Raw genomic sequence first — 27632 nt, forward strand, 5'->3', positions numbered from 1 at the left:
ATATATTTTAATTAACATTTCATTCATAGCATGTAGTTTCACTCTTGGTTTTCACACTAAATTATTGCCTCGTTTTAACAGTAGCCTATCTGCGTCATTTCCCAGAATATTTCTTATGAAGACCTGTCTTTGCCAGTTTTTCAGGAACAACCTGCCTGATTATGCTTCTGAATTTCGCCTTTATAGTTTCAAAATACATAGGCCTTAAGCCTGCATCAGGCTTTGTGATAAACCAATAATGACACTAAAATGCCATGTAATTATTGCTTTTCTTTATTAATTCATCTATCATATAGGAGCTCACATTATCTACAATGTACTTGTCAGGTACAATCATGAACATGTGTGAATAATAAGAAATAGTACGTATATATCAAGCATACATGCGAGTAACGATCAGAATCCATAAAAATTTAACATTTCGTTCAAAATGCCATCTTACAAGAGAAATGGAGGAACTATGATGCGGCAAGATTAGGTTTTTGTAAAAACAACCAAGAAGCTCGAAAATCTGTGCTAAACTCTGATGTACTAGAGACAAACGATCAAAGTCCACTCGATGCTGAGAAAGGGTGATCAAGTGTCTTTTTCTTCTTAGAGCTTTCTTCTTCTCCTTTTATGCTGTAGCTTCATTTACTGGCCTGTTACTCACACATTGTAAACAAAGTCGCAACTGTTAAATTGTTTAGTAATAAAGGAAAGACCGATATAAAAATGCGTCACATTGTGCACCCAAGCTAAGCTGTAAAAGAAGTTTTTCTCTGTAATCTGACCAGAAAACTCTTGTGTTATTGTTAGCGAGATTGTACGGAAAGTTATTACTTAAGTGAAATGAGGGCATCACAGATGTCAGTGCAGATGAACTTTGCAGTCCTGTACAAAACAGAAGTACAAGGAACAGAAAAGTTTCGGGACGTATTTCTGGTTCTTCAGAAAGATTACAGACCATGAGTCACGTTGCAAGTGACGACTGTACTAAGTACTTACGACTGAGATGTTTTCAGAATGTTCCATGTATAGAAAGGAATAGATTAATGAAGGAATTCAATCAGGTGGCTTCCTACGATATATGGAACTCACCTAACTGGAATTACCAGGCTAAAATCTGTGATACGAAGAAGAGCAAAGGACAACTCGAGATGAAGTGCAAATCACGATTTTTCCTATCCATATGATGTGCGTCTTAATAGAGACAAACAAATACAGCATGTTCGGATATCACATGACAACCAACACTTTTGATTTGCATTACATCACCAGCAGACGTCTTATTACTCTTAAAAAATGCATTACCTACTACAGGGAAAGCACATGTCAAGATCAGAGGAAAATATAATACCAGACCAAACGAACTTAAAGGAGAAACCATATCCAAAGTGCATCAACTTAAACGGTCGCTGAGAGGCCGTAAAACACGTTATAGCATTCATGACAGCAGACGGTTATGTTTACCAGAAGAACTTAATATTTGAAAGTTGTACTTATTATAATCAGAGAAAAATCCTCCATTTCCGTATCATAAGAGCAATATCGATTGATTATTGTGATTAACTACAACATTAAGTTCTGGGTACTCCAGAACTGACACATGTTGAGTGTGTGACCAATTTAGACTGGTCTAAATTTGATGTACAGACAAACGACGAGATAAATTCAACTCAGTTACAAACTCTGAACAAGCAAAAACAACATCCAAGGGCTTAAAATGGACTACATAAGAGGAAAGCAGACAAGTTTTACCCGACAAAGCATTCTGTATGGGCTACCAGAAGAATCTTCCGCTTCCTTATATTTCACCAACTAAGTATATTGCCGAGCCATCATTTTATTATCCAATATTCGTTAGCTTTCTCCTACGACATTTGTATTTTACACATACGACGAAACACTTTAGACTACGATCAGAACGAGCACCACACCCGTGAACTACGCAAGCTGGCATTTTTAATCAAACAGCTTCGATGATTCGAAACAGTCAAAACAACTGAATGTAATGTTTTGGGGCAATTAAGATGCCACACGTTGGCTTCAAACTTTTGACGTCGTGATAACTACTCTTATATTTATGTCTGTGGTAGAAATGAAATGAAATCATTAAAATCTCGAATTCTCATTGGTTACCATATATTGTCATCCGATTGGCTCCTAGCAAGGGAAATAGAAACGAAATAAATTGTCAACTTCATAACTCATTCGTAAAATCTAGGTACACCGTAACCGCACCAAGCACTTTGTGTACCCTTATCTGCGTTCGACTTCGCACTCACATCGTGTATGGCCTCCTCTGTTCACTGTCGACTATCAAATAGCTCCCTTGCGTACCATCAGATGTTAGTACCATTCAGATTATATCTTTGGAAGCTATATAGTTCAAAGTCCGTGAAATTACCAGCGTTGCCTACTTTGTAACATTTACTAAACTGCTTTCTGGCAGATTGCTATAATATCATTTCACATTATTTCAGTTAATCAGCCCTTACAAGAAAACATTGACCACATAAATTTATGACCAAGGAATAACATAGAAAAATGCAAAAACAAATACTGTGCTAAGCGTGAATTACAGGGCTGTAACTCATCTCCCATGCTATTCAGTTTATAGGCCCTAGATTGCATAATCGGCAAATAAAACTAACGAAAACAGTGGAAAGAGGTTAAAGTTCAGAGAGAAACAAACAAAAGCTTTAAAATTTGCCAATGACAATCGGTAACATGGTAATTCTGTCAGAGACGGCAGAGAGGTTCGAAACTGAATAAACTTCGGGTAGGACGTCTTGCAGGTAGTTATTTCTACATTGAAACCAGTTTATATGGGCCACGTTGATTAGCGATGTCCATTGTCTTCCCTCTAGATCTGTGCATTATCTTTTTGTTAAAAGCATTTAGATGACTTTTTAAAGAATGATAGGTTTCCTCGGCGTACATCGCTGTCCACAGTGTATGCATACATCGACTGTCATAAATACAAACCAAAAGTTAAACTTGTTTTACCACATTTCTCAACTGTGGTTTAATTATGGTCATTCCTGAGCTACTATTGAGGATAATTTTAAGTGCCAACGAAAATAAAGAAAGTGATTAACAATACTCAATGCAACAGAATTCACAGTAGTAATAATATCAGTATTTGGTTTAGGTTTCTCAGGCTATATAAAAGCTCTATTCGGAATGAACTCTCATATGAAAGTCCTTGTAGGATACTCTTACCATAACCTGGAATTGGGAGTACAAGTGATTCTAGGCGTTTCTTTTTAAGCTCAAGAAAAAATACTTTGCTTGTCTTTCTTTAGTACATGAAGAGACGCTGACGTCCTATTACAGTATGTTTACAGTTGTGTTTCAGTGGAATCATGGTACAGCGTCATCCCAAAGATACGTGAGGAGGAGGGAATAGTTATTTCTCTACCGTTCAGGATTAGCGGTGGAAGAAACTTTCAGAACGCTCCCTTCCGTAGCATGTAACTCGTCAAAGCTGGTCCGCTATTTTTATGATTTGGCAAATTTATTTTCTTTTAGCTTTGTGCCTCGATGTCCTTTCTTTCACCACAGTTGTCAGTAAACTTCAGCAAGCGAATTCGTGTGCACCATTTGATTGCGAATCCTGTAAATGTTCTTCTGGCGTAATGGTGTTTTTGTATCATATTTTCTGAGTCAGACGAAAATTTTGAGAAACTGAGTTAACAAAAAACAGACGAAAGTTCGTATTCGCACTATCTTAGGTTCTGGTGGACCATCATAAATCAGTTCTCCATTTTGCCGTTTTGTGATCAAATTTTCCAGAAAATAATTGTCCGCGTTTTTTATTTCAATGAAGTGGCGGCAGGGTGATGCATGCCGTTGTTTTTGTCGGATGTCAAGGTTTGCGGGACAAATTTTGCACACAATTCCTTCTTCTTGGAAACATTATAGAGAATGTCTTGGACACCTGATCTAGAGATGTTGCTTCGTTGCTATTTGTTACACAACAACAGCCGCACGCCCACTTCTTAACACTGGCTTTTCACAGCTGGTTAGTCGAATACGCATCTGTTGTTTACACATGTTAGTTGAAGCTGTCACATTAGTTACTGCAGTGATGGCACTTATACTTCAGGATTAGAAATGTTTGGACGTCTGGTGTCGTCCGAAGAGTGGTGTGCCAACGCGAGGTTTACACCTCAGGTGTTTTACCGGATTCCTGATAATCACGGTACACTCGTGAAATCGTCGTACGGGAAAATCCCTGCCTCATCACTACCTTGGAGATGCTGTGCCTCATCGCTCGTGCACCGACTATAACACCACGTTCAAACTCACATAAATCTTGATAACCTGCCATTGTAGGAACAGTAACCGATCTAGCAAATGCGCCAGACACTTGTTGTCTTATATAGGCGTTGCCGACCACAGCGCCGTATTCGGCCAGTTTACATATCTCTGTATTTGAATACGCATGCCTGTACCAGTGTCTTTGGCGCTTCAGTGTAGATATGAAGATTTAATTGGAAGGACTGTGTATGACTAAACGACCGTGGAAAACCGACTACAAAGCACGCTCAGGCTACCAACGGTCGTTGATGCACCGCTCGGATTCCACCCGGTTCTGGTTCTGCTAACTGTCATGGATGGTTGCGCAGTGCGCGTTAAGACACTCGTCCCTTCAACGATTTTAATCGTACTTAACACAAATAAAAAACACGTTTCGACAGACTGCTCTCATCACCAGGTTGTGAACCTTCAACACAAATGTTACCGTATTTAGTGCTTTAACCACATATGTTGACCGCTCATAGCCTTACGGTGTGAGCATTGTCTCTCGAAACACGTTGTGGAACTGTATTAAGTATTATTCAAGTCATCGGAAGCTACCAGGATAAAATATAAGAACTGGTGCTTCACAATGACATTCTAAGAGTGGATAACACTCAGAGATAGTCTGAGAGGTAATAAATCATATGTGGACGCTTAAAATTACTTGCATTTTAGACTGATTAAGTTCCATGCTACGTATATTTCGTGACCGTTACTATGGGGCAAGTAAATCAGTGATTACGTACTGGATGGATAATTCATCAGTTTTTTGGAACTGCACTTAATGATAATTGAAGGTCGTCACCTTATCGAGGAGCAGTCATAAAATTATATTTATAACTCTCGAAAAAAGTTACGTAATTAATTTTTTGTTTGAAACTTCCTGGCACATTAAAACTGTGTGCCGGACCGAGATTCGAACTCGGGTCCTTTGCCTTCCGCGGGCAAGTGCTCTACCAACTGAGCTACTCAAGCACGACTCACGGCCCGTCCTCACAGCCTTACTTCTGCCAGTACACGTCTCCTACCTTCCAAACTTAACAGAAGCTCTCCCGCGAACCTTGCAGAACTAGCACTCCTGAAAGAAAGGATATTGCGGAGACATGGGTTAGCCACAGCCTAGGGGATGTTTCCAGAATGAGATTTTCACTCTGCATCGGAGTGTGCGCTGATATAGGCAAAGGACCCGAGTTCGAGTTTCGGCCCGGCACACACAGTTTTAATCTGCCAGGAAGTTTCATATCAGCGCACACTCCGCTGCAGAGTGAAAATCTCATTCTGGAATTTTTTGTTTGTTTACAAATACATTTTGCAGTCTTGTACACATCGGAAGACTCTAGCACACCGCTACCGGAGTCACAGTAAAATGGCCCATTGGTCGACTGTAGGCAGGCTACTCTACTGTTTTGACTTCTCCAACCGTATGTGACAGTTAATTCCTTATGACTACCCCTCGTAGCTGATAACTGCTACGAGAGAGCACAGTTGGCACGTATATTAACATGTAATATTGTACCCCTGTACGTTATGGGATTTCTTTTGGTTTGGAAAAGGCGTATTCCGCCTGTCACTAGCTGGTTAGATCGCTGACGAACACCTGTTGCGTCCGCGTTCCGGCAGCACGGCGGCGGGAGGAGCGAGTAGCGGCAGCTGCGGCTGCGGTACCGGCCGGGCAGCAGCAGCTCGCAGCCGCGGGACTTCCCCCACCACGGCGGCGGGGAGGCGGTCCGCATCTCCGCGAGGAATGCGCTATCAAAAGGCGGCGATGATGTTTTGGCGTATCTTATCGGCCAGCCGGCCGGTCTGCGCCGCGGCGGGGAAACGCCGCACCACGCCACGCCGCGTCCTCATCTCGCAGTGCGACGATGGCGGGCGGCGTGTGCAGCGGCCCGCGGGCCAAGGCCTCCTTCCTCATCGACGACATCCTGCAGACGCGCTCGCCCGCCGCCGACTCCTGCGGCGACGACGACTCCGCGGACGCCGACGGCGAGCGCCTCGACGTCGTCTCCGTCGACTCGGCGGCGTCCGCGTCGGCGTCGGCGTCGCCGTCCTCGTCGCCGTGCGACCTGCGGCAGGCGCCGCCCCCTCCCGTCCCCGCCTCCGCGCTGCAGAGGTACGGCAGCTGCTGGCCGGAAAGGCCGCTGCCGCTCTACCACCATCCCCAGCCGCCGCCGGCCGCCGGGGCGCCGCCCCCGCACGTGTACGCCCCCGTGCACAGCTACTGCCTCCCGTACGCCGCCGCCGCCACCGCCCACCTTTTGGACCCAACGGCTGCCGCTGCCGCAGCTGCTGCAGCGGCCGCTGCTGTCTATAAAGGTATGTTCAACTGCTGTGCGGCCACTCTTCACCAGTACCGCATCGATAACTATTTCACACCCGTATCTCGAAAACACGATCTACACTCAAAGGTAAAGATTGCCCTTACCAGCATCTCTAGTCTGTACGGGGAGGAAGAGTCGCGACAGCTAAAATGGACTTGAGCGTCTGCTTCGGGCGTCTAACGTAGTAGTCAGGGAACCCAATTTAGTATACTTCTCTATGGCAACACTTCACTGTTTCCAGCTCTGTCTACAACTAAAGAGTGGAAATGTCAAATGTTCTAACGAGGAGACCGTACAACCCCCCCCCCCCCCTCCCCCTCGGATTTGATTCATATTGACTGGATCTGCAGGGCACGACTGCAACTTTTACTGGAAGACACAGCTCTCGAGCGTTTCCGGGGAAATACATTTCGAAATATATACAGGGTGAGTCACCTAACATTATTATTTTGTAAGCCACATCAAATACTGACGAATCGATTCCACAGACCGAATGTGAGGAGAGGGGCTAGTGTAATTGGTTAATACAAACCATAAAAAAATTCACGGAAGTATGTTTTTTAACACAAACCTACGTTTTTTTAAATGGAACCCCGTTAGTTTTGTTAGCACATCTGAACATATAAACAAATACGTAATCAGTGCCGTTTGTTGCATTGTAAAAAGTTAATTACATCCGGAGATATTGTAACCTAAGTTGACGCTTGAGTACCACTCCTCCGCTGTTCGATCGTGTGTATCGGAGAGCACCGAATTACGGGATCCAAAGGGAACGGTGATGGACCTTAGGTACAGAAGAGAGTGGAACAGCACATTACGTCCACATGCTAACACCTTTTTATTGGTCTTTTTCACTCACGCACATGTACATTACCATTACGGTTAGGTACACGTACACACGTGGTTTCCGTTTTCAATTACGGAGTGGAATAGAGTGTGTCCCGACATGTCAGGCCAATAGTTGTTCAATGTGGTGGCCATCATTTGCTGCACACAATTGCAATCTCTGGCGTAATGAATGTCGTACACGCCGCAGTACATCTGGTATAATGTCGCCGCAGGCTGCCACAATACGTTGTTTCATATCCTCTGGGATTGTAGGCACATCACGGTACACATTCCCCTTTAACGTACCCCACAGAAAGAAGTCCAGAGGTGTAAGATCAGGAAAACGGGCTGGCCAATTTATGCGTCCTCCACGTCCTATGGTGATGTACATGTGCGTCAGTGAAAAAGACCAATAAAAAGGTGTTAGCATGTGGACGTAATGTGCTGTTCCAGTCTCTTCTGTACCTAAGGTCCATCACCGTTCCCTTTGGATCCCTACGTAATTCGGTGCTTTCCGATACACACGATCGAACAGCGGAGGAGTGGTACTCAAGCGTCAACTTTAGGTTACAATATCTCCGGATGTAATTAACATTTTACAATGCAACAAACGGCACTGATTACGTATTTGTATATATGTTCAGATGTGCTAACAAAACTAACGGGGTTCTATTAAAGAAAACGTAGGTTTGTGTTAAAAAACATTCTTCCGTGCATTTTTGTATGGTTGTATTGAACAATTACACCAGCCCCTCTCCTCACGTTCGGTCTGTGGAATCGGTTCGTCAGTATTTGATGTGGTTTACGAAATATATCCAGCGGTAACATTAGGTGACTCGCCCTGTATATATGGATCACGGGGCCCCACGTTCGATTCCCGGCCGGGGTGGGGATTTTCTCTGCCCAGGGACTCGGTATTGGTGTTGTCCTCATCATTTCATCATCATTCGTTACAGTGGATGGACTAGACTGAGTGCAAATTGGACTGTGTAAAAATTGGGACTTTGTACGGGCGCTGATGGCCGCGCAGTTAAGCGCCCCACAAACCAGACATCATCACAGTCCAGCGTGTTAACGGTTGGCTACAGGAGCGCAACTTTTACGGATCTAATATCCTTGCCTTACAAGCTGTCATTACAGAATGATTTATTTACTATTTTCATAGGCTTTATCCTGAAAAAAGAGAAAACAGTTTTCGTAATGAGACTGCAAAAAAATTATTACACACGTACCTTCAATCAAATCGGAATAGTTATTTTATTTATATCATTTTGTCTACGTATGTGGCAAGTATAATGCGTAACCTATGTAATACTGTACGATGAACGATGATATTGATCATAGAAATATGGGAAGCAATAATTACTGCGACACACAACGCTTGTAATAAACGCCGAACCTATGCAGGTGCATGAATTTTTCAGTGTGTCTATTACAAAACAAACTTGGGTTACATTCATAAGCGACACTCGGTTATCACAAGATTTCGCAGCGTACCACGCACATCTGTTGTTAGAGATACGTGGGAATGAAGTTAAAAAAAATGGTTTTGGAAGCGTGTTTCGAGCCACAGACCTTGCGCTTATGAAACTAAGCACTTACTCGGTTGGCTGCGGAATCCTTGATTAAAGCGAAATACGAAGTATACTAAACACGTGTAAAATGTTCAAATTTTATTTTCCCGAAAACGTTTGAGAGTTGTGTCTTCCTACTTACAAACCTGTCGAAGTCCTAGCAGTGCCCAACGCAGCCTGTCAATACGAATCCGATCGGTGGCGGGAATCTCGTATGGTCCCCTTGTAAGTGCCAAATCTTACCTGAGTTAGGAGAATCAACCTCTCTTTGCACGTAACTTATTTCTATCCACATATTTAGAAGGTGTTCTGATACCACAGTATTCTGTTACTCATCCCATTGCTGCAGAAATGTAACACAAATTAGAAAATAAATAATTTATTAAGAACGTTCTCAGTGCCACTCCAGGAAACTGACTGTTTCTAAGCACCAATTAGCAAGTTTGTCTTTCAAGAGTAATTAATACTGAGGCACTACGTTTCATTTTTGGTAATGCAATTATCCTAATACAGCAGTAACATTTTAAGCAACAGAACTCCAGTCAACAAAAGCCATTACTCATATATTTTTAAACTTTTAAGAGAAAATAACAGAATTAAATTCAAGGGGAAAATCTTTCAATATTGACTTCTGTTCCTCCCACAACTCCATACTTGAGATAAGAAGTAGCAAAATTGTAGAATTCGCTGTAACGTTGAGGCAAAAATGACAGCATCATCAAGGAGTCTTTCTGTTTTGAAACTGATAAACATGACAGCTCTTCAGATTAAGTTAGCCGTTGCATATGTCAGCTATGATTTTTCTTCTTTTTACAATATTTATCTTTTTCCATTTTCCTGAATCTTTAATAGCTATTTGAGATAAATGAGTATGAAACATTTTGATCATATCGTTTTTTACTTTTTTCTGCTTTTGATACCCAAATTATGTCCTTCCATTACAAAGATGTTTTATTTACACAAACAAAAGTTTACATACACTCTGCTTACTACATAAACTGCTCACCATTTAAATGTAGGGGACCTTGACGCATGGCGCTTGGAACTCCAACGGGAAACGTTGCTTAGCACAAACACCACGCGCCATCTACCAATGACGCCGTGAAACATTTTTTGCGTGATACAGCACCTGTAACAGGCGAGGGAGTTACAACAGACTGCCGAATACACAATAGCACTGAAAACTCGTTTTGTCAAACATGGCATTTAATACGTTTGGGGTTATCACTTTTCAGTTGTTTTAAATCAAGCTGTTTCGGTACCGCCAGTAACGTTTTGCTCTGCCACCTGTTGGGCCCCGTTTTCACCGTACGGAGTGTAGAGCCTGATATGTGATTTGTGATGAAAGTGGACTTATCGCCCTAAATAACTGGTAATAGCAAAGTGTTTATATCAGGGTAGACTCAGAAATCGCATTTTGTTTTTCTGGTGTTTTATTCAGTGATAATTTCGCCATCATCAGTGGATTTCTCTTGATTCCAGAGAAAAGACGAGACGTAGTTTATTACACAGCGCAATTCCGTAAATTTTAAATGTTATTGCGATTAGTTGTATCCTTATGTTCCAGTTAGATACCTTTTCTGTTTCCCTTCCTTACGTTTCGGATCGTTATTAGCCTGCTTTTTCTCCTCGTGCAGTATGTCGTGTGCAACACGAGCTCTTATTGTAGGCGTTATTTTATTTTTAACCTAAAATAAAATTTGTGTTATGAAACAGCGAGTTCAAGAGGTAGTCGTAGCATAACGTCGTAAATTCACTCAGTATTATGACATGTAAGATGAAGGAACAGCGAAAGGTATACTACTGAAACATCAGCATACAATTAATCACAACAGCGGATACCCATATTTTATGTACTTACAAGATTAAGAAAAAAAGTCGCTGATGAAAGCGGACTTACCACCATAAGTACCAGTAAAACGAAGTGTTTAGATCAGAGTAGACTCACGAATGCATTTTGTTTTTGTGCTGAGGCATGCTAAAATTGGAAAGTGCTTAAGAAATATACAATGATTATCCAGTGCCCATACAACACGTTTTAGAACAGTACATTCCATCTGATGATGATGAAACAAATTATGTCTAATCTCGACAGATGTTTTGGCAGTAGCTGTAACTAACGTGATTAAAAGATTTAACGCAGATACTTTTGAGTTCGAAGACGTGAGTCACGTATCTCGCAGTGCAAGCAGGAAAGCAATCCCCGGCGAACCGTCTTAGTGAACACGACTGATGGCCCCCTTTTAAAGTCACTGAATTTAGCGACGGAGAAAAGGAAAACAGAGCGTCAGTACCGACGGAGGAAGAAATGGGACTCACTTAAGTCCGTGATTGTACATGCTTGTAGACTTTCGGCGCAGGTTCGAGTCCCCCCTTGGACATGAGTGTGTGTGTTTAGGATAATTTAGGTTAAGTAGTGTGTAAGCTTAGGGACTGATGACCTTAGCAGTTAAGTCCCATAAGATTTCACACACATTTGCACATTTGAAAAAGCTTGTAGATTGTGAAGTTCACCAGTATAAGCTACTCATTGAACAACAACTAATACTGCTACCAGTTTCATCTGTCACAAACTGTGAATGAGTTCCAGCGTGCATAACATGTGACCTGGGCCATTGACTTTTTTTGTTGCCACTGTAATAAAATCGTACATATAATATTTTAAAATTTGAACTCGGTATTTTTGTTGTTATTATCTTCAGTTCTAAGACTGGTTTGATGTAGCTCTTCACTTTAGTCTCTTCTGTGGCAGTATGGGGATGGTTTTCTATCGACTGACATCTGACACCTTACGATTTTCTGTGTGATCGACACTGTTAGTACTTTTTTGCACTCAATTGGCAGCTTATCTTGGTCAATATGGTGACCTAACTTACAAGACTTGATAATTATGAAATAAAGAGGATTGGAATATTTAGCACTAATTATGTAGAAGTAAACTGTCCTCAATCAGTTTTTCGTTGACGATATGTACAAATCTGTTACTAGTTGACAATTAATACTTTACTATGAAGGAAAAAAGGTTCTGCCAAAACTTAATAGCTTTCGTGTTCCCAAGATTCAGACTTCTAGACGGACAAAGCGATTCTCACGAAATTTATTGTGTCTAGGGAACTTCGTCTGGATTATGATGAAAATGACGATGATGAAGGTGATGACGACGATAATGATGTTGATGATGATGACGAAGATGAGTGCTGGTGATGGGTTTTAGACGTTCAACAGTGCGGTTGTCAGTGCTCCCGCTTAATTAATCTAAGAAGGGTGCTGTAAAAATGTTGAAATGGAGTTGTGTCGCTGAGACGCAAGGTGGGGTCTGCGCCGCGAGCAGTGAACCACAGCTGCGGTGTAAGCAGAGAGCGGTAAGCCCACCCGCTATCCACGTTTTACGGCGAACGCCCAATGAAGCGTGCGTCATCCCAGCGAGCAGTCGCTCTGACTCACAGCACAGCTTTCTGCTTCCACGAACATACGAGGAGCCGATTAATCGCATTAAATTCTGAACGCAGTGACGCCTTTTTCTGCAGCGAGCGAATTTGTTTCTGCTGGTTATCCATTATACAACGGTTGTCAGAAAGTCTTTAGCACACCGCATATAAGATTAGTTCTCATTGAGAACAAACATTGTTATCGAAAACACTTTGGTTATTTTTTCTCACAATTACTTCTCATTTGTAAGCAATCCTCACTTTCTGTTTTACTTACAGTGACAAGCAATAAAATTAGACACGAGTATTGACTATCGTGAACCACACCCTGTCGTCCAGATAACAACGATGACGACGCGTCACATGGATTCCAGGAGACACTTGAAACATCGTAGAGCCACTTAACAGGCACAATTCACAGAGTCTCTCCTGAGTCCAAGACGCGCAGGCGTCACTCGATGGCGTACCAGGTAAATTTAGTGAAATGCTAATCCCATCCACTTCCCCGAATAAAATGAGGAAAGTCATAATCTCTCTCAAAAATATAAGCTGATGCGGACTCAGTAGTACTTTGAGCAAAATTCTAAAGAGCTGTTGTCACGTAGGAAGTGTATTCCTATCTGAAAAATGTAGTGTATCACGAGACTTTTTCCTGAGAGATTAAATGAAAGCACTGTATAACAAAGGTGATGAGAGTGATATCAATAATTAATGACGTGTTTCACTGCTGACGTCATGTTCAAAAACTGGGTGTTGGGGTTTTAATGGCCAGAAGAGTACAATGGCACACAATTCATCTGAACAGTATAAAACTGCATCAAAAGCAGCTCCTCCTTATGTGTAAGTGCAACGTCATATCTCATAACGGTAGTGATAGCACGAAAGGCATAGGTGTAAACCAGAGTAGTTGTGACACGGCTCCACTTTGTCATCTTGTTTGAGGTTATCCCTATCAGGTACGTGAATGCCATATCCGGTGTTACCGGTGAGACCAAGATCCGTCAAGCTGTAACATTTTCCCCTACTGCGGTTCCGCAAACGGCGTTTCCTCAGACCGGAATTGTGCTGTTTTCCGCTCTGGCGCAATCAGCAGTATTCAGATCATCTAGTGAAAAAAAAAGAATAATAATACTTCTCACAATCAATAACAATGCTCACATACTACACTCCTGGAAATGGAAAAAAGAACACATTGACACCGGTGTGTCAGACCCACCATACTTGCTCCGGACACTGCGAGAGGGCTGTACAAGCAATGATCACAAGCACGGCACAGCGGACACACCAGGAACCGCGGTGTTGGCCGTCGAATGGCGCTAGCTGTGCAGCATTTGTGCACCGCCGCCGTCAGTGTCAGCCAGTTTGCCGTGGCATACGGAGCTCCATCGCAGTCTTTAACACTGGTAGCATGCCGCGACAGCGTGGACGTGAACTGTATGTGCAGTTGACGTACGTTGAGCGAGGGCGTATAGTGGGCATGCGGGAGGCCGGGTGGACGTACCGCCGAATTACTCAACACGTGGGGCGTGAGGTCTCCACAGTACATCGATGTTGTCGCCAGTGGTCGGCGGAAGGTGCACGTGCCCGTCGACCTGGGACCGGACCGCAGCGACGCACGGATGCACGCCAAGACCGTAGGATCCTACGCAGTGCCGTAGGGGACCGCACCGCCACTTCCCAGCAAATTAGGGACACTGTTGCTCCTGGGGTATCGGCGAGGACCATTCGCAACCGTCTCCATGAAGCTGGGCTACGGTCCCGCACACCGTTAGGCCGTCTTCCGCTCACGCCCCAACATCGTGCAGCCCGCCTCCAGTGGTGTCGCGACAGGCATGAATGGAGGGACGAATGGAGACGTGTCGTCTTCAGCGATGAGAGTCGCTTCTGCCTTGGTGCCAATTATGGTCGTATGCGTGTTTGGCGCCGTGCAGGTGAGCGCCACAATCAGGACTGCATACGACCGAGGCACACAGGGCCAACACCCGGCATCATGGTGTGGGGAGCGATCTCCTACACTGGCCGTACACCACTGGTGATCGTCGAGGGGACACTGAATAGTGCACGGTACATCCAAACCGTCATCGAACCCATCGTTCTACCATTCCTAGACCGGCAAGGGAACTTGCTGTTCCAACAGGACAATGCACGTCCGCATGTATCCCGTGCCACCCAACGTGCTCTAGAAGGTGTAAGTCAACTACCCTGGCCAGCAAGATCTCCGGATCTGTCCCCCATTGAGCATGTTTGGGACTGGATGAAGCGTCGTCTCACGCGGTCTGCACGTCCAGCACGAACGCTGGTCCAACTGAGGCGCCAGGTGGAAATGGCATGGCAAGCCGTTCCACAGGACTACATCCAGCATCTCTACGATCGTCTCCATGGGAGAATAGCAGCCTGCATTGCTGCGAAAGGTGGATATACACTGTACTAGTGCCGACATTGTGCATGCTCTGTTGCCTGTGTCTATGTGCCTGTGGTTCTGTCAGTGTGATCATGTGATGTATCTGACCCCAGGAATGTGTCAATAAAGTTTCCCCTTCCTGGGACAATGAATTCACGGTGTTCTTATTTCAATTTCCAGGAGTGTACTAGCGATGGAAACCTAGCTGAAGCCAGATGTTAATCTCAGTGAAATCACCTTGCTATCCAGGGTGTGCCAACGGGTACCGTAGACGCGGAATGAAGGAAGATTTGTGAGTTGTGTTCAGTGAACGATGACGTCATTGGAGATCTTGCACAACCTCAGAGACAACAAAGATAGGAGTGGTATCAGCCGTGTTCTTTTAAGGAAACTGTACCTATACTTGCATTAATAGATCTACTGAGAAAGGTAACCCAAAAACTGAACATCGGGATGGAGATCTGTATCACGCTCCTCCCAAACGCGAACCCAGTGACTTAATCAGTTCGACAGCTCGCTCGGCTGAACAAACGGCCAATCTTGTTGAATGTATAGGGTCGCCATCAGGGTGAAAAATAGATGTTCAAATGTGTGTGAAATCTTATGGGACTTAACTGCTAAGGTCATCAGTCCCTGAGCTTACACACTACTTAACCTAAATCATCCTAAGGACAAACACACACACCCATGCCCGAGGGAGGATTCGAACCTCCGCCGGGACCAGCCGCAAAGTCCATGACTGCAGCGCCTAGACCGCTCGGCTAATCCCGCGAGGCGTGAAAAATAGAGCAATGACGATGAAGCCGCTACTAGTCCATGGGTGTTGGGCATACCTACCTCGTATTTTCTTTTCTTTGCTGCCACATAAAGTGACAAACCTTATTTAACAAAGTCGGGATCCATTGGATGCCTGTGAACGCAGTGAACGTTAAACATCAAAACTGAAGGAAGGACAGCGGTGAGTCACAAAATGCATAATTTATTGCAATCTAGATTTCGACATGAACATGATCATGTTCGGAGCTAAAATACAAAACAGATAGAATCAAAATGAGGTACAAAATATATATGTTCCACAGTTACAGAAATCCGTAAGAATGGGAACATACCAATAACGTACCATTACCAAAGAGTCATATAGGTCCCAATGTGTCAGACCGTAACACATAATAAAATGACACTAGAGTGATTAGGACATTGTCACACTAGCACATTCTTCTTCAAATATTCTTAAGGAAACAAAAAAGTTATTAAAACGTTTATAATGGTGTCTTTTGTGACAGACAGGAATGTGAGTGGCTATAGTGTATATTTGTCACAATATTTTGGGTTCTCTAGTATGAAGCTCTTCAGATAATCTCCGCGCTTAAGTGCTAACCCAGAGAAGCCACTTCATGACCTCTATGACCCGATTTTAATGCTGTTTTACTTCACCCTACGTTTTTTATGTCTAACAATGTTTTGTTACTTTCGACATACATTAAGTCAAACATGTTGTAAGAAGCCTTTGTAACCGGGTTTTAATCCAAAGGTCTTATTGTTAAATTTTCTGTGCTTTTGTCGCAATATAACCCTGTATGTCCTTTACGACCTTGTATTGTATTGAACTGGGGACCTAGAAACGACGGAGTGGCTTCGTCCGCGCCGTAGCCCCACAACAGGCTACAGCAGTCCACTCACACCACCGCCGCCCCACACCGAACCCAGGGTTATTGTGAGGTTCGGCCCCCAGTGGACCCCCCTCCCCACCCACCTCCGTCGGGAACGTCTCACACCAGACGATGGTACACTAAATGTTGGCGTGGCAGAGTAATTATGGTGTACGCGTGCGTGGAGACAGTGTTTGCGCAGCAATCACCGACATAATGTAACTGAGCCGGAATAAGGGGCAGCCGCCCGCATTCGCCGAGGCAGATGGAAAACCGCCTTAAAAACCATCCACAGACTGGTCGGCACACCGGACCTCAACACTAATCCTCCGGGCGGATTCGTGCCGGGGACCGGGACGCCTTCCCGCCGGGAAAGCAGTGCGTTAGATCGCACGGCTAACCGGGCGGGCCCCACTTTACGACCTTACATACATATAAATTCTGTTACTAGTTTTTATGAAACTACATAGTCTCTGCGTAATTTCCATATCCCAGATACACCGTATTATAACTTCCCTTTACCGATTAACGTACTACTAAAAATATTTTTTTATTGTATACTCCAACAGAGGACACTGTAGGTCTTAGATAACGTATATTCATGCCGTCTGCGCTGTAATTAAGGAACGGCATCAGTTTTGTGTCTGCCATCCAAAGGCTATGCATATGTTATGCTTTCACACGTTGGCACCTATATGACTCTTTCGTAATGGTATGTTATTGCTGTGTTCCCAGTTATATAGATTCCAGTAACTGTGTTATATACATGTTTTGTACCCTGTTCTTGTTTCTACCTGTTTTGTATTTTAGCACCGATGATGACTATGCTACAGCAGAAATATAGATCTGCAGTAAATTCTGGATTTTGCAATTAATTGCTGTTCCTCCTTCAGTTTAAATCTTATTTAGTTCACTTGTCAACTCAGAATACATACGGCTCACGATGTTAGAGATTGACCATATAGACTTCTTGTTACACATGTCCACCAATGTACGTGTGCGTGAGATGGCTGTTGATACCAGAATGAAAACCTGGTCATGCAGAAATGTTGGTGAGGCACATCTATATTCTCCTACCACATGACAATAGCTTAAAAGCCGATAAAGGTCTGTACTCGATGTTAATAATTTTTTTAAGTTTGGCAAACAGTTAATTGTCACTCTGGGACACCTTCAACAAATTCGTAGAGCCTGTGGAATCCAACGTAGAGAAAACTATTCATAATGTCGCAAATGCCATACTAAATGGTAAAGCTCGAAATCTGTCCTTTAAAAAGCAGAAGGAAGTTACTAGAACAACACTAATTGTCTAATCGAAGTAAAAAAATGGTTCAAATTACTCTGAGAACTATGGGACTTAACATCTGTGGTCATCAGTCCCCTAGAAATTAGAACTACTTAAACCTAACTAACCTAAGGACATCACACACATCCATGCCCGAGGCAGGATTCGAACCTGCGACCGTAGCAGTCGTCGAAGTAAAAGGCACGAATTAATACAAACTCCACATATTTTTGCATATAATAAGAAATGAAACAGAGTCAGTCGTGTTACCATGAGATGCTCTATAATGGTTTTGAATTAAAATTATTTCTTCTTCTGAAAAAAATCTGCGTTATTTAGAGTCATATGATACGACACTATTTTCATTTCTCATTTGGACTGTTTTCGTTTTACGTCCTTCGCCATTTTTCTCGTTCAGAGCTCTGTGTTTCGGATATGATTGTCAGTGTTTGCATGTCCTCTACAGCTCTTTGGACAGATTGTTCCTATGTTCTCCATGTCTTCCTTTTAGCCTTTCCATGTATTACCAGTTCCATGTATTAACGATAGTATTTCGTCATTCAAAATTTTAAGATTGCCAAAATGGTCACCCTGTCTATTTCTGTGTCACTTTCAAAAATACCCATCTTTTTCCTCTTCTAAACATGTTGAGTATGTGTTCTAATTTCGCTACTCTGCCAAGTCTTCTTACCACCCCTCTCTCTAAAACTATTTTTTTCCAGTTATCCACGCAAATTTTAGTGTCATACAGCACAACTCCCTTAATTATCATGTGATCTATGCTTATCGTTATCTCTACGTAATTTGCTGTAGCAAACACTCTTTAATAGTTGTGCTGCACTTCGTCCTTGATTAACTCGACGTCTTACATTTTTGTTATACACCTTTCATTTATTAAATATACATCCTAGACTCTTTAATTTCGCAAAGATATTCACTTAAGAAACCATAGTTTTCCCTTCATCTTCTGCAAATAAATGTACTTTGATCTCAAGGCCGAACTTCAGTTTCTTTTCTATTCTTCCACTTTTCTCGCCCCCCAGGGGGCTCATGGTTCTTTCATGAGTTTGTGCGTGGCGCACACGTGGCCCCGATCTATTGCAGCCCCTTCTTTCTTATCTGGCAGCATTTCCTTCACCCTGTCCCCTACTTCCCTCTTCTCGCTCTATCTGTGTTGCCCTCTCCTTTCCCTCGCTTGGTGTTCTGATTTATATTGCTTACAGTGTTGTTCCATCTTCCTATTCTTTTTCATCCTTTTTGGGGTTTAAGTCCCTGTTTGAGGTTTGAACTCCACTTCCAAATTTTCTGTTTTTAGTGTGAGCCATTTGCGGAAGAATTCCCTCACTAGCGTCTAAGGCGTGGATTCCTATCCCCCCTTCCCCCCTTCCTTCCTGTCTTCCTTCCCCACTGTAGCCCCACTCCACCCTACTAGGTCACCAGCACGTGTAGCCATTCCTGTGGTGGGGCTGTTACGTGTCCATCTGGCTGAGCCCCTGACAACACAGGGATCACACTACTGATACCTGAACTGTTCACTCCCTATGTATGCCGAGGATTTGGTTTGTCGTCTTGGTTGGTTGTCTTCCTGGAGAAATGGAACTCCCAGCAACAGCCGCTGTGCCAGGTGGCCCTCACTGTGCCTAGTGGCACCATGGGAAGAGCCCCTGATAGGACTGGGTGGTATCAGGACGAATGCTTGGAGCATGAAGCGTATCAAACAGAAGAAATCTGGCCGTTCTCAGCGATGGGAGGAGGGCCAGGCTCGCCAACTTGGGATGAAACACTTTTCCCACTAGCTCATCTGTAATAGGACGGAAGGGGACACATTCACCGCCACAAATCCGTTTTTGTGGAGAATATCGAGGACAAGTTTGGTGAAGTGAAGTATCTCAGTAAATATGCGGCCAAGCTCCCTGTTGAGCAAAGTTTCTCCTGCCGCCCAATGTGCAGCTCTTTGTTCTTTTGATCGTCTTGGCAATGTCCAAGTGTCTGTTACCCCTCACCAATGAACATGGTCCAGGAAGTAATCTTTCATAGGGGCCTCATGCTGCAAACTGATGAGAAACTCCAGGCTAATCTGGAGCGACGCAGCATTCATTTTTTCGACACGTGCAGAAGGGTCGCAAAGACAACCGCACCAATACTGGCGCCTACATTCTGGCTTTTGAGGAGGATACCATCACAGAGGCCAAGGTTGTGTGCTACAGATGTGACATGAAGCCATACGTCCCACCACCCATGAGGTGCTTTCGATGCTTGCGTTTCGAGCATATGTCTTCTCGTTGTATGGCAGACCTCTGTGTGGTGACTGTGGACCCCACTTCATGAGGGAAGCCCCTGTGTTCTGCCACCTGTTTGTGTCAGTTGTCATGACTGTCACTCCCCTCACTCGTCGGATTGCCCAGCTCACAAGAGAGAAGATCCAAGAGTACAAGTCTCTGGATCGCCTGTCTTATGCTTAGGCTCCCCATAAATATGAGAGACTCCATCTAGTGTTATTTTCTTCAACTTTGGCCTCTGTTACATCCTTCCCCCTCGTACCTCTTTCCTTACTCCTGCCCCATCCCCCCTCCCCTCCCCCTCCCCTTCAACTCCCATGACCTCCTCTCCAAGAGCCGCCCCCCCCTTATTTGGCACTTGCCACCCTGATGGTTCTCCCCTCCCCTCCGACTGGGACCCGTTTCCCTGGCGTCCCCAGACCGGAAGCCTGCTACCACAACTCAGCCACCAGATGCATCATCTGTGCACCTGAGGTCGCCCTCTCTCTTTCGGTTCGAGATCTTGCAGGTGCCTGTACTACAACTGTGCCCTGCCCTCATCCAACTTCAAAAGAGAAGAAGAAGAAACTCAAGTCCCAAGAAAAGGCGACCCTGCAGTGCCCCCAGAGGTGTCATCCCCCCCCCCCCCTCACAATCCTGAGCCTGACATCTTATTTACGGATGTCACCCCATCTTTGTCGCTGACAAGCACTGACTGAGTAACATGACCTCCTCTCAACTCCTTTATGTCTTATCTGGACTCTTGCCACAGGATCATCCAGTGGACTTGCAACGGATACTATCGTCACCTACCGGAAATACGTCCTGTTTCTTTCTATTCCGCGTTCTGCCTTACTCTTCAAGAAACGCACTTGTGTGACGACCACTCTCCAAGGGTTCCGTGGTTATCAGGCGTTCTGTCAGAACCGTGCAAGCAGTGGTGTAGCATCTGGCGGGGTCTGCACTTTGGTTCGCTTCAGTGTCTCGTTAGTAGCTGGATCTCCCTGCGTTCCAACCTGGAAGCAATAGTGGTTAGAGTGCCAAACGAATCTGGCAATGTCTACGTCCCTCCAGGTAGGCCACTTCCTTATGTTGAACTGTCTACCTTAATACAGCAACTCCCGCCTCCGTTTCCCCTCCTCGGAGCCTTCAACGCCCACCACCAACTGTGAGGGGAATGCCATTTCAGCAGGTGGTGCTCTCCAAATTGACCAACTTTTACAGACTTCTATCTGTGTCTCATGAATGACAGTTTCCCTACCCATTTCAGCCCCGCTCATGGCACCTTTACTGCTATCTGTCTCACAGCCCCTTCTCCTGATCTCGTGGCTTCCCTACATTGGTCATCACACGACGATCTTTGCACTTTCCGGTGATTATATCGCTTCCCTGCTGCTGCCAGGCAGACAGGCCCCCAAGTTGAGCATTCTGCAGGACAATTGGCCTTTATATACATCTCCTGTGTACTTCGACACCTCCTCTCCAATTGCACTAATGCGGCCATGCAACTCTACCACTATTCTTCACGCTACTGGCATTGCTGTGTCCCCTATCCACAGGTTCCCTTCGCCGTTGACTGGTACTGTGGTGAAGCAAAGGTGTAGCATTCGATTTTATCCATACTGGATAAAATGTCGTGTTTGGCTATGTGGTGTGTGGTATCAACGAAGACGCACGGGCGGTTTATGACGATAGAGGAGAGAGCCATGTGGTTAGATGTTGAACACCATAGGTGACACCATTTTAGAGTTTTTTTATATTTTGACGACTATGTGGAGATGCACCTTGGAAGACACGGCAGCAACAAGGGAAGTAGCCACGATGTTTTAATTTTATTATCAATTTTATTGTGTCTGGTACATGTTCCATTTTAGCGAGTTTTAACAGGTTCTTTTACTTTTTATTATTCTGATGACGGAAGCTTGACTTCTGAAACGCGTCAATCTTAGTGTTTTACATTATAAACAAGTGGTTGAGGCGATATATTTTTTAACATTAACAAGGATATAGCAGTCGCTATCCAGGACCACCAACAGGCGCTGCAGTGATTTAAACGACACCCTTCACAGACCAACCTCCTAACTTTATAAGCTTCTCCTTGTTAAGGCTCGTTACCATATTAGGTAGAGTAAAAATGAATGCTGGGAGCGCTATGTTTCTCCCTGGGGACGTATGCCTCTCCATCACAGGTTTCTCCCTGCCTCTGTAGCCTTCTGGGCCGCCAGCGACAGTTAACTGTTCAGAGTCTTAACCTCCAAGATGCTCTGTGCACTGATCCATTGGTCCTAGCAGAACACCTCGTGACACACTTTTCGATGGCATCATAGTCCTCTTCCTGTCCCGCAACCTTCCCCCAGCAGAAAAGCTGAGTTGAACAGACCTCCCTTCTGTTTCAACCCACACCACGCTGAATCCTATAATGAACCCTTCACTGAATGGGTATTCTTGCAGGCTCTTACCTCTTCATGTGACACATCCCCAGGCCCAGATTCTATCCACAAGCATATGATCCAACACTTGGACATTACCCAGAGGCAATATCTCCTCAGGGTCTTTACCATATCTGGTTCACAGGTGCTTTCCCGATGCATTGGCGGGACAGTATACTTATCCCTGTCCTTGAGCCTGGGAAGACCCCAACGTCTCTCCACAGCTGCAACCCGATTAGCCTGACGAATGTAATTTGTAAACAGCTCGAGAGGATGGTTTGCTCCAGAGTTACGTTGGGTACTCGAATCTTGGGGCCTTTTGTCCCCATATCGGTGTGGCTTCTGGGAAGGACAACCTCCAATTGACCCTTAACTCAGATTGGAGACAGCAATCTGATAAGGTTTTACTACCTGCCAGCAGCTTATCGTGGTCGTCTTTGACCAATGTAAAGCATATATCACGGCTTGGCGCCATCAAATTTTAGTTACCCTCCATGACCGGGACTTCAGTGGCCCCCTTATGACTTTTATCTGCGAGTTTTTATCTCACCGGCTCTTTTGGGTTGTATTTGCCACTTCACTCAGCGCCCTCAGATCAGGAGAACGGTATCCCACAGTATTCTGCGTTAAGCGTCACACTCTTTCTCATAGCCATCAATGGGCTTGTAAACTCTGTTGTACGTCGACGATTTTTGCATCCAGTGCAGCTACCACTCGATAGCATCTGCTGAGCGCCAACTCCAAGGCGCCATCCATTAGGCCTCTGAGTGGGTCATCTCCCATGGCTTCTAGTTTTCTCCCTCCAAAACGCGGGTTGTTCATCTTTGTCATCGACTCACAGTACAGCGTGATCCAGAACTTTATTTAGGTGACCAGCTCCTCGATGTTGTAGAACAATCCCATTCCTTGGGACTTATTTTTTGTAAAAAGCTGATGTGGCTACCCCATATCCACCACATAAAGACTACATGCATACAGAAGCTTAATACTGTCCGCCTCATGGCCCACACATCTTGGGGTGCACACCATGCCAATCTTCTCTATCTCTGCCGAGCTCTGGTCTTGTCCAGTCTAGATCATGGTAGTCAGGCTTATGGCTCAGTGGCTCCCTGTTCACCGTTCTGGGGTGAATATGGCTATTGGTGCCTGTCCCATTGACCATCTCCTCGTGGGGATTCGCCCTCTACAAATACGGCGGAGCAAACTCCTGGTTTCTTACGCAATCGCCATTCGCCAATTCCCCGATCGTCCCTTGTACCCTGTTATGTGTGAAATGAGGGATGTCTTCATCCTAATAACCGCCCACAGGTGGGATTGCCAGTTGGAATGCATCTCACTTCCTCCTGTTAGGATTTACATTTCCACTCACACTCACTGGAATGCACCCCGTGTATTTCCCCCCCCCCCCCCCCCCCAATTGGATGGAGACTAGGCCATTGATTAGAACCGACCTATTCCATAGTCTTAAGGTCTCTGTCGGTCGCCCCTATGGTTTTTCGGTGTCTTGTACGTGCCATCCTCGCACAGTTCCAGGGTACCGCCATCTTCTACACTGATGTTTCTAAGATGACAGATAAGCCGCGATATGCTTTCATGTCTCCTACTGGCTCAGAACACCATTTATTCCCAGGATCATGTGGTGTGTTCACAGCAGAGCTCCTGTCCATTCACAGAATTCTCTAATTTGTTTCAGAGGCCTCCTTCCACAGTGTTTTAATTTGTACCGACTCAATGAGCAGTCTGCAGGCTATAGACCAGTGCTACTCTCGTCACCATTTGGTCTTTGCTACACACGACCTCTACTCTGCCCTTGGAATTGCCACCTGCTCAGTTATCTTTCTGTAGATCCCAATAATGTGGGTATCCCAGGGAATGTACTGGCTGACCAAGTGACCATGTGGCTAGAGAAACAGATACTTACTCCCATTCCCTTTCATGATTCCAGCTGCAGATATGCGGATATACGCAAAATCTCTCTTTGCCCAAATATAGAATGACATTGGTGTACTGCTGCTTGCAGTAATAAACTCCGCACAATCAAGGAGTCTACTCACGTCTTATGCTGTCTCCGCATTAGTCATACCAGGCTCACTCATTGTTTCCTTTTGAGTAACGAACCATCCCCAGAATGTGGTTGAGGAACCACGCCGATGGTATTCTCTTCTTTTGGTCCTTCGTCCTAAGTATCGTCTTCCAGATCCCTTAAATTTAATATTGACAGATGATGCATGGATGGTTGAACTGGTCCTCAGTTTCCTCCGTGAAAGTGGTTTTTATTTTCAGACATAAGGTTTTGCTTTACTCCTGTAGCCGCGGCAGGGTGGTTGTGGTTGTGGCCTGTCTTCATGTTTTCTCGGTCTGATCACTCCCCCTTTCAAAGGCCATTCTTTCATGCCTCTGTTTACACAATTTTTAGATTTGGACTACCCTTTTATACCTTTTACGGTGTGTGTTTTAAATTCCTCGTTTTATAATTTGACTCCTCTCCACTTTTAGCAGACCCTCTCTCTACCGTGTGTAACTCTGCAATCGCGAGACTGATGACCTCGCCGTTTAGTCCCACACTCCCTCGATCAATAAATCGTTCAATCATGATGGTGTCATTTGCGATTGTGACTACTCAGCTATGCTTTCTTTGGTTTTTTCCTTAAAGAAAAGAAAAATTTTAGAAGTACGAATACAATCGATCAAATTCCATTTAATTGTCAAAACCAGTTTCTAATGGTGGCAAAGATTTTATTTGAAACGAATTGAAGAAACTTCTTTTCATTCGGCAATCTTTCTCAACATTCCTCCTCCATATTTCAGAGGAGACTGTAAGTTGATATAAAACACAAAAAAAGCGACGTACCACAAAGGAATTATCCGACTGGGAGAGAAATCAGTAGATGTGATGAAAATGTACAGACCAGCAAACGATTACAATGTCAGAAAAATTGGAAGATTTATTCAAGAGAAAGAGAGCTTCACACGGTGAGTAAGTCAATAACGAGTTGGTCCGCCTCTGGCCCTTATGCAAGCCGTTATTAGCTTAGCAGTGATAGACAGAGTTGATGGATGTCCTTCCGAGGGAAACGAACTAAGGCCCCCTGCATGGTAGTCAGCCCCGCTGACCACTCAACTACAGAGTCTTGGGGACAGATCCGTGACCTCGTTGGCCAAGGTAATGTTTGGAAAGCACGAAGACGAGCCATAAAAACTTTCACCTTGTGCGGGCAGGCAATATCTTCCTGAAATATACACCCAGGATGGCTCGCCATGAAGTGCAATAAAAACGGGGCATAGAATATCATCAACGTACTGAAGTGCTGCAAGGGTGCCGCGGATGATACCCAAAATGGCCCTGCTATGAAGTGAAACGGCGTCCTGGATCACCATCGTATGATGGGCGACAGTCAGTTTGGTATCCCACCACTGTCCAGGGCGTCTCCACACACGCCTCCGCTAGTCATCAGTGCATGGAATCTCATTGAATGGAGTATAATTGTCTTCAGTGATGAGTCCTGTATCGAACTGATCCTTGATGACCAGCGGAGACACGTCTGGAGACGCCCTGGACAGTGGTGGGATACCAAACTCACTGTCAACCGCCATACGACCCGACAACTAGGAGTTATGGTCTAGGGTGCCTTTCCATTTCACAGCAGGGACCCCTTTGATTGTCACACGCGACACCGTTAGAGTGGTAAGTCGGCGATATTCCATGCACCATTTCGTTGCCCTTCGTAACAACCCGTCCTGGGCTTGCATTTCAGCATAATGGCCGCTCACACACGGCGACAGTTACTACTGCTTGTCTTCGCGCTTGCCAAATCCTGATTTTGCCAGCCAGGTCACCGGATCTCTCCCCAACTGAGAACGTTTGGAGCACTGCGGAAAGTGCCCTCGAACGCACCAACTGCGCATAATTTGGCATTAAATACCTCAGGAGGATATCCAGCAATATCGACCAATGCTTGCATAGGTGCCAGAGGTAGACCAACGCATTATTGACTTGATCCTTCTTTTTTAAGGGAACTTAGAAAAGTCTGAATTAGGTTTCTCAGTCTGGCCAATCACTCGACTCGATCACCAGAACGGACACTTCGCCCCCAATTCCGTGACCGGTTCCTCCTCCATCCGCATCCACTTGCGAGTGGGAGATGGTGCCGTTCACTAAGCTTTTTTTTCCCACACAAGGCGATACTCAGTAATGACCTCACATCTGGCCAGGCTGATTACCGGCAGGTAGCTTGACACACAGCCATTCCTGGCTTCACTGCCTCATCTGCACAATATCAACACAATTCAGCACGTTGACGAGTGGAAAGATGCTTGTATGACACAATGGGGGACAGAGCATGAAAAGTAGGAAGCGAGGAGCTAGGAGCGGAAGTTGGGAGGCCAAAAAGAAACGTCATTCCCCAAAAGAGACCAAATTTTTATTTTCTCGGACCAGCACTGAATTAACCAAATAAGAATAATTAGCAGTTACAAAGAGACATCAAATACTTTTACAACAGGTTGAATAATCCACACAAGACGAGCCGACCCCATTCGTCAGGTACTGGATGTGCACTCTGCCCGACTCCCTGGCTAAGTCCCCACAGAAGATGGACGTACTGTGACATCAGAATAATAAAAAACCTTAAAACCTAGAGGTAATAGTTTAACAAAAAACAAATAGTGCGACCTCCTTCATAACTCTAAAGACAATGAAGTATTTAAAAATTAATGAAACATCAATAAACATAAATGAAAGTGCTTTATCTTAATTAATGTAATCTATAGAGTGATTAACCCACAGGAAATACCCGGCAAAACAAATGAGATTACAGTTTCTGTTTTAGGAAAACACAAATTATGATCAATCGGTTTGTGAAGCTGAAAAACACGCAGCAAAATTAATGAAGTAATAATTTTAAACCCTAGGAAAACACAAGATAAAGTTAATTCGTTTCTCAAGCTTCAAATCATAGAATAGATCTCAATTAACCCAAATTCACAGGCTTGTGCTATAACCACAAGCACGACAGTGCCAGGCACCTAATACAATATCATAAACAGTCATTGTGCCTATTGACGAAGCTTGACATCCTAAACCAGACTGGCGAGGATGTAAACAGGCACAGTTTGAAAAAAGCAGCAACGTCGGAAGTAAATGTTCAGAAACGTGCTCACCAATTTTAC

At 44.5% G+C, this 27632-nt stretch overlaps 1 protein-coding gene across 1 annotated transcript in view; it reads left to right on the forward strand.

The window, feature by feature from the left end:
* The first annotated feature begins 6155 nt into the window (after positions 1–6155).
* The window catches only part of LOC124795729 (hematopoietically-expressed homeobox protein hhex), a 174438-nt gene continuing 152961 nt past the window's right edge, over positions 6156–27632 (forward strand). The window contains exon 1 of the mRNA XM_047259812.1: positions 6156–6606. Coding sequence (XP_047115768.1) covers positions 6156–6606 — 451 coding nt within the window. The remainder of the gene's footprint in view (positions 6607–27632) is intronic.

The sequence above is a fragment of the Schistocerca piceifrons genome, chromosome 4 (genome assembly GCF_021461385.2).
Source record: "Schistocerca piceifrons isolate TAMUIC-IGC-003096 chromosome 4, iqSchPice1.1, whole genome shotgun sequence".
Lineage (NCBI taxonomy): Eukaryota > Metazoa > Arthropoda > Insecta > Orthoptera > Acrididae > Schistocerca > Schistocerca piceifrons.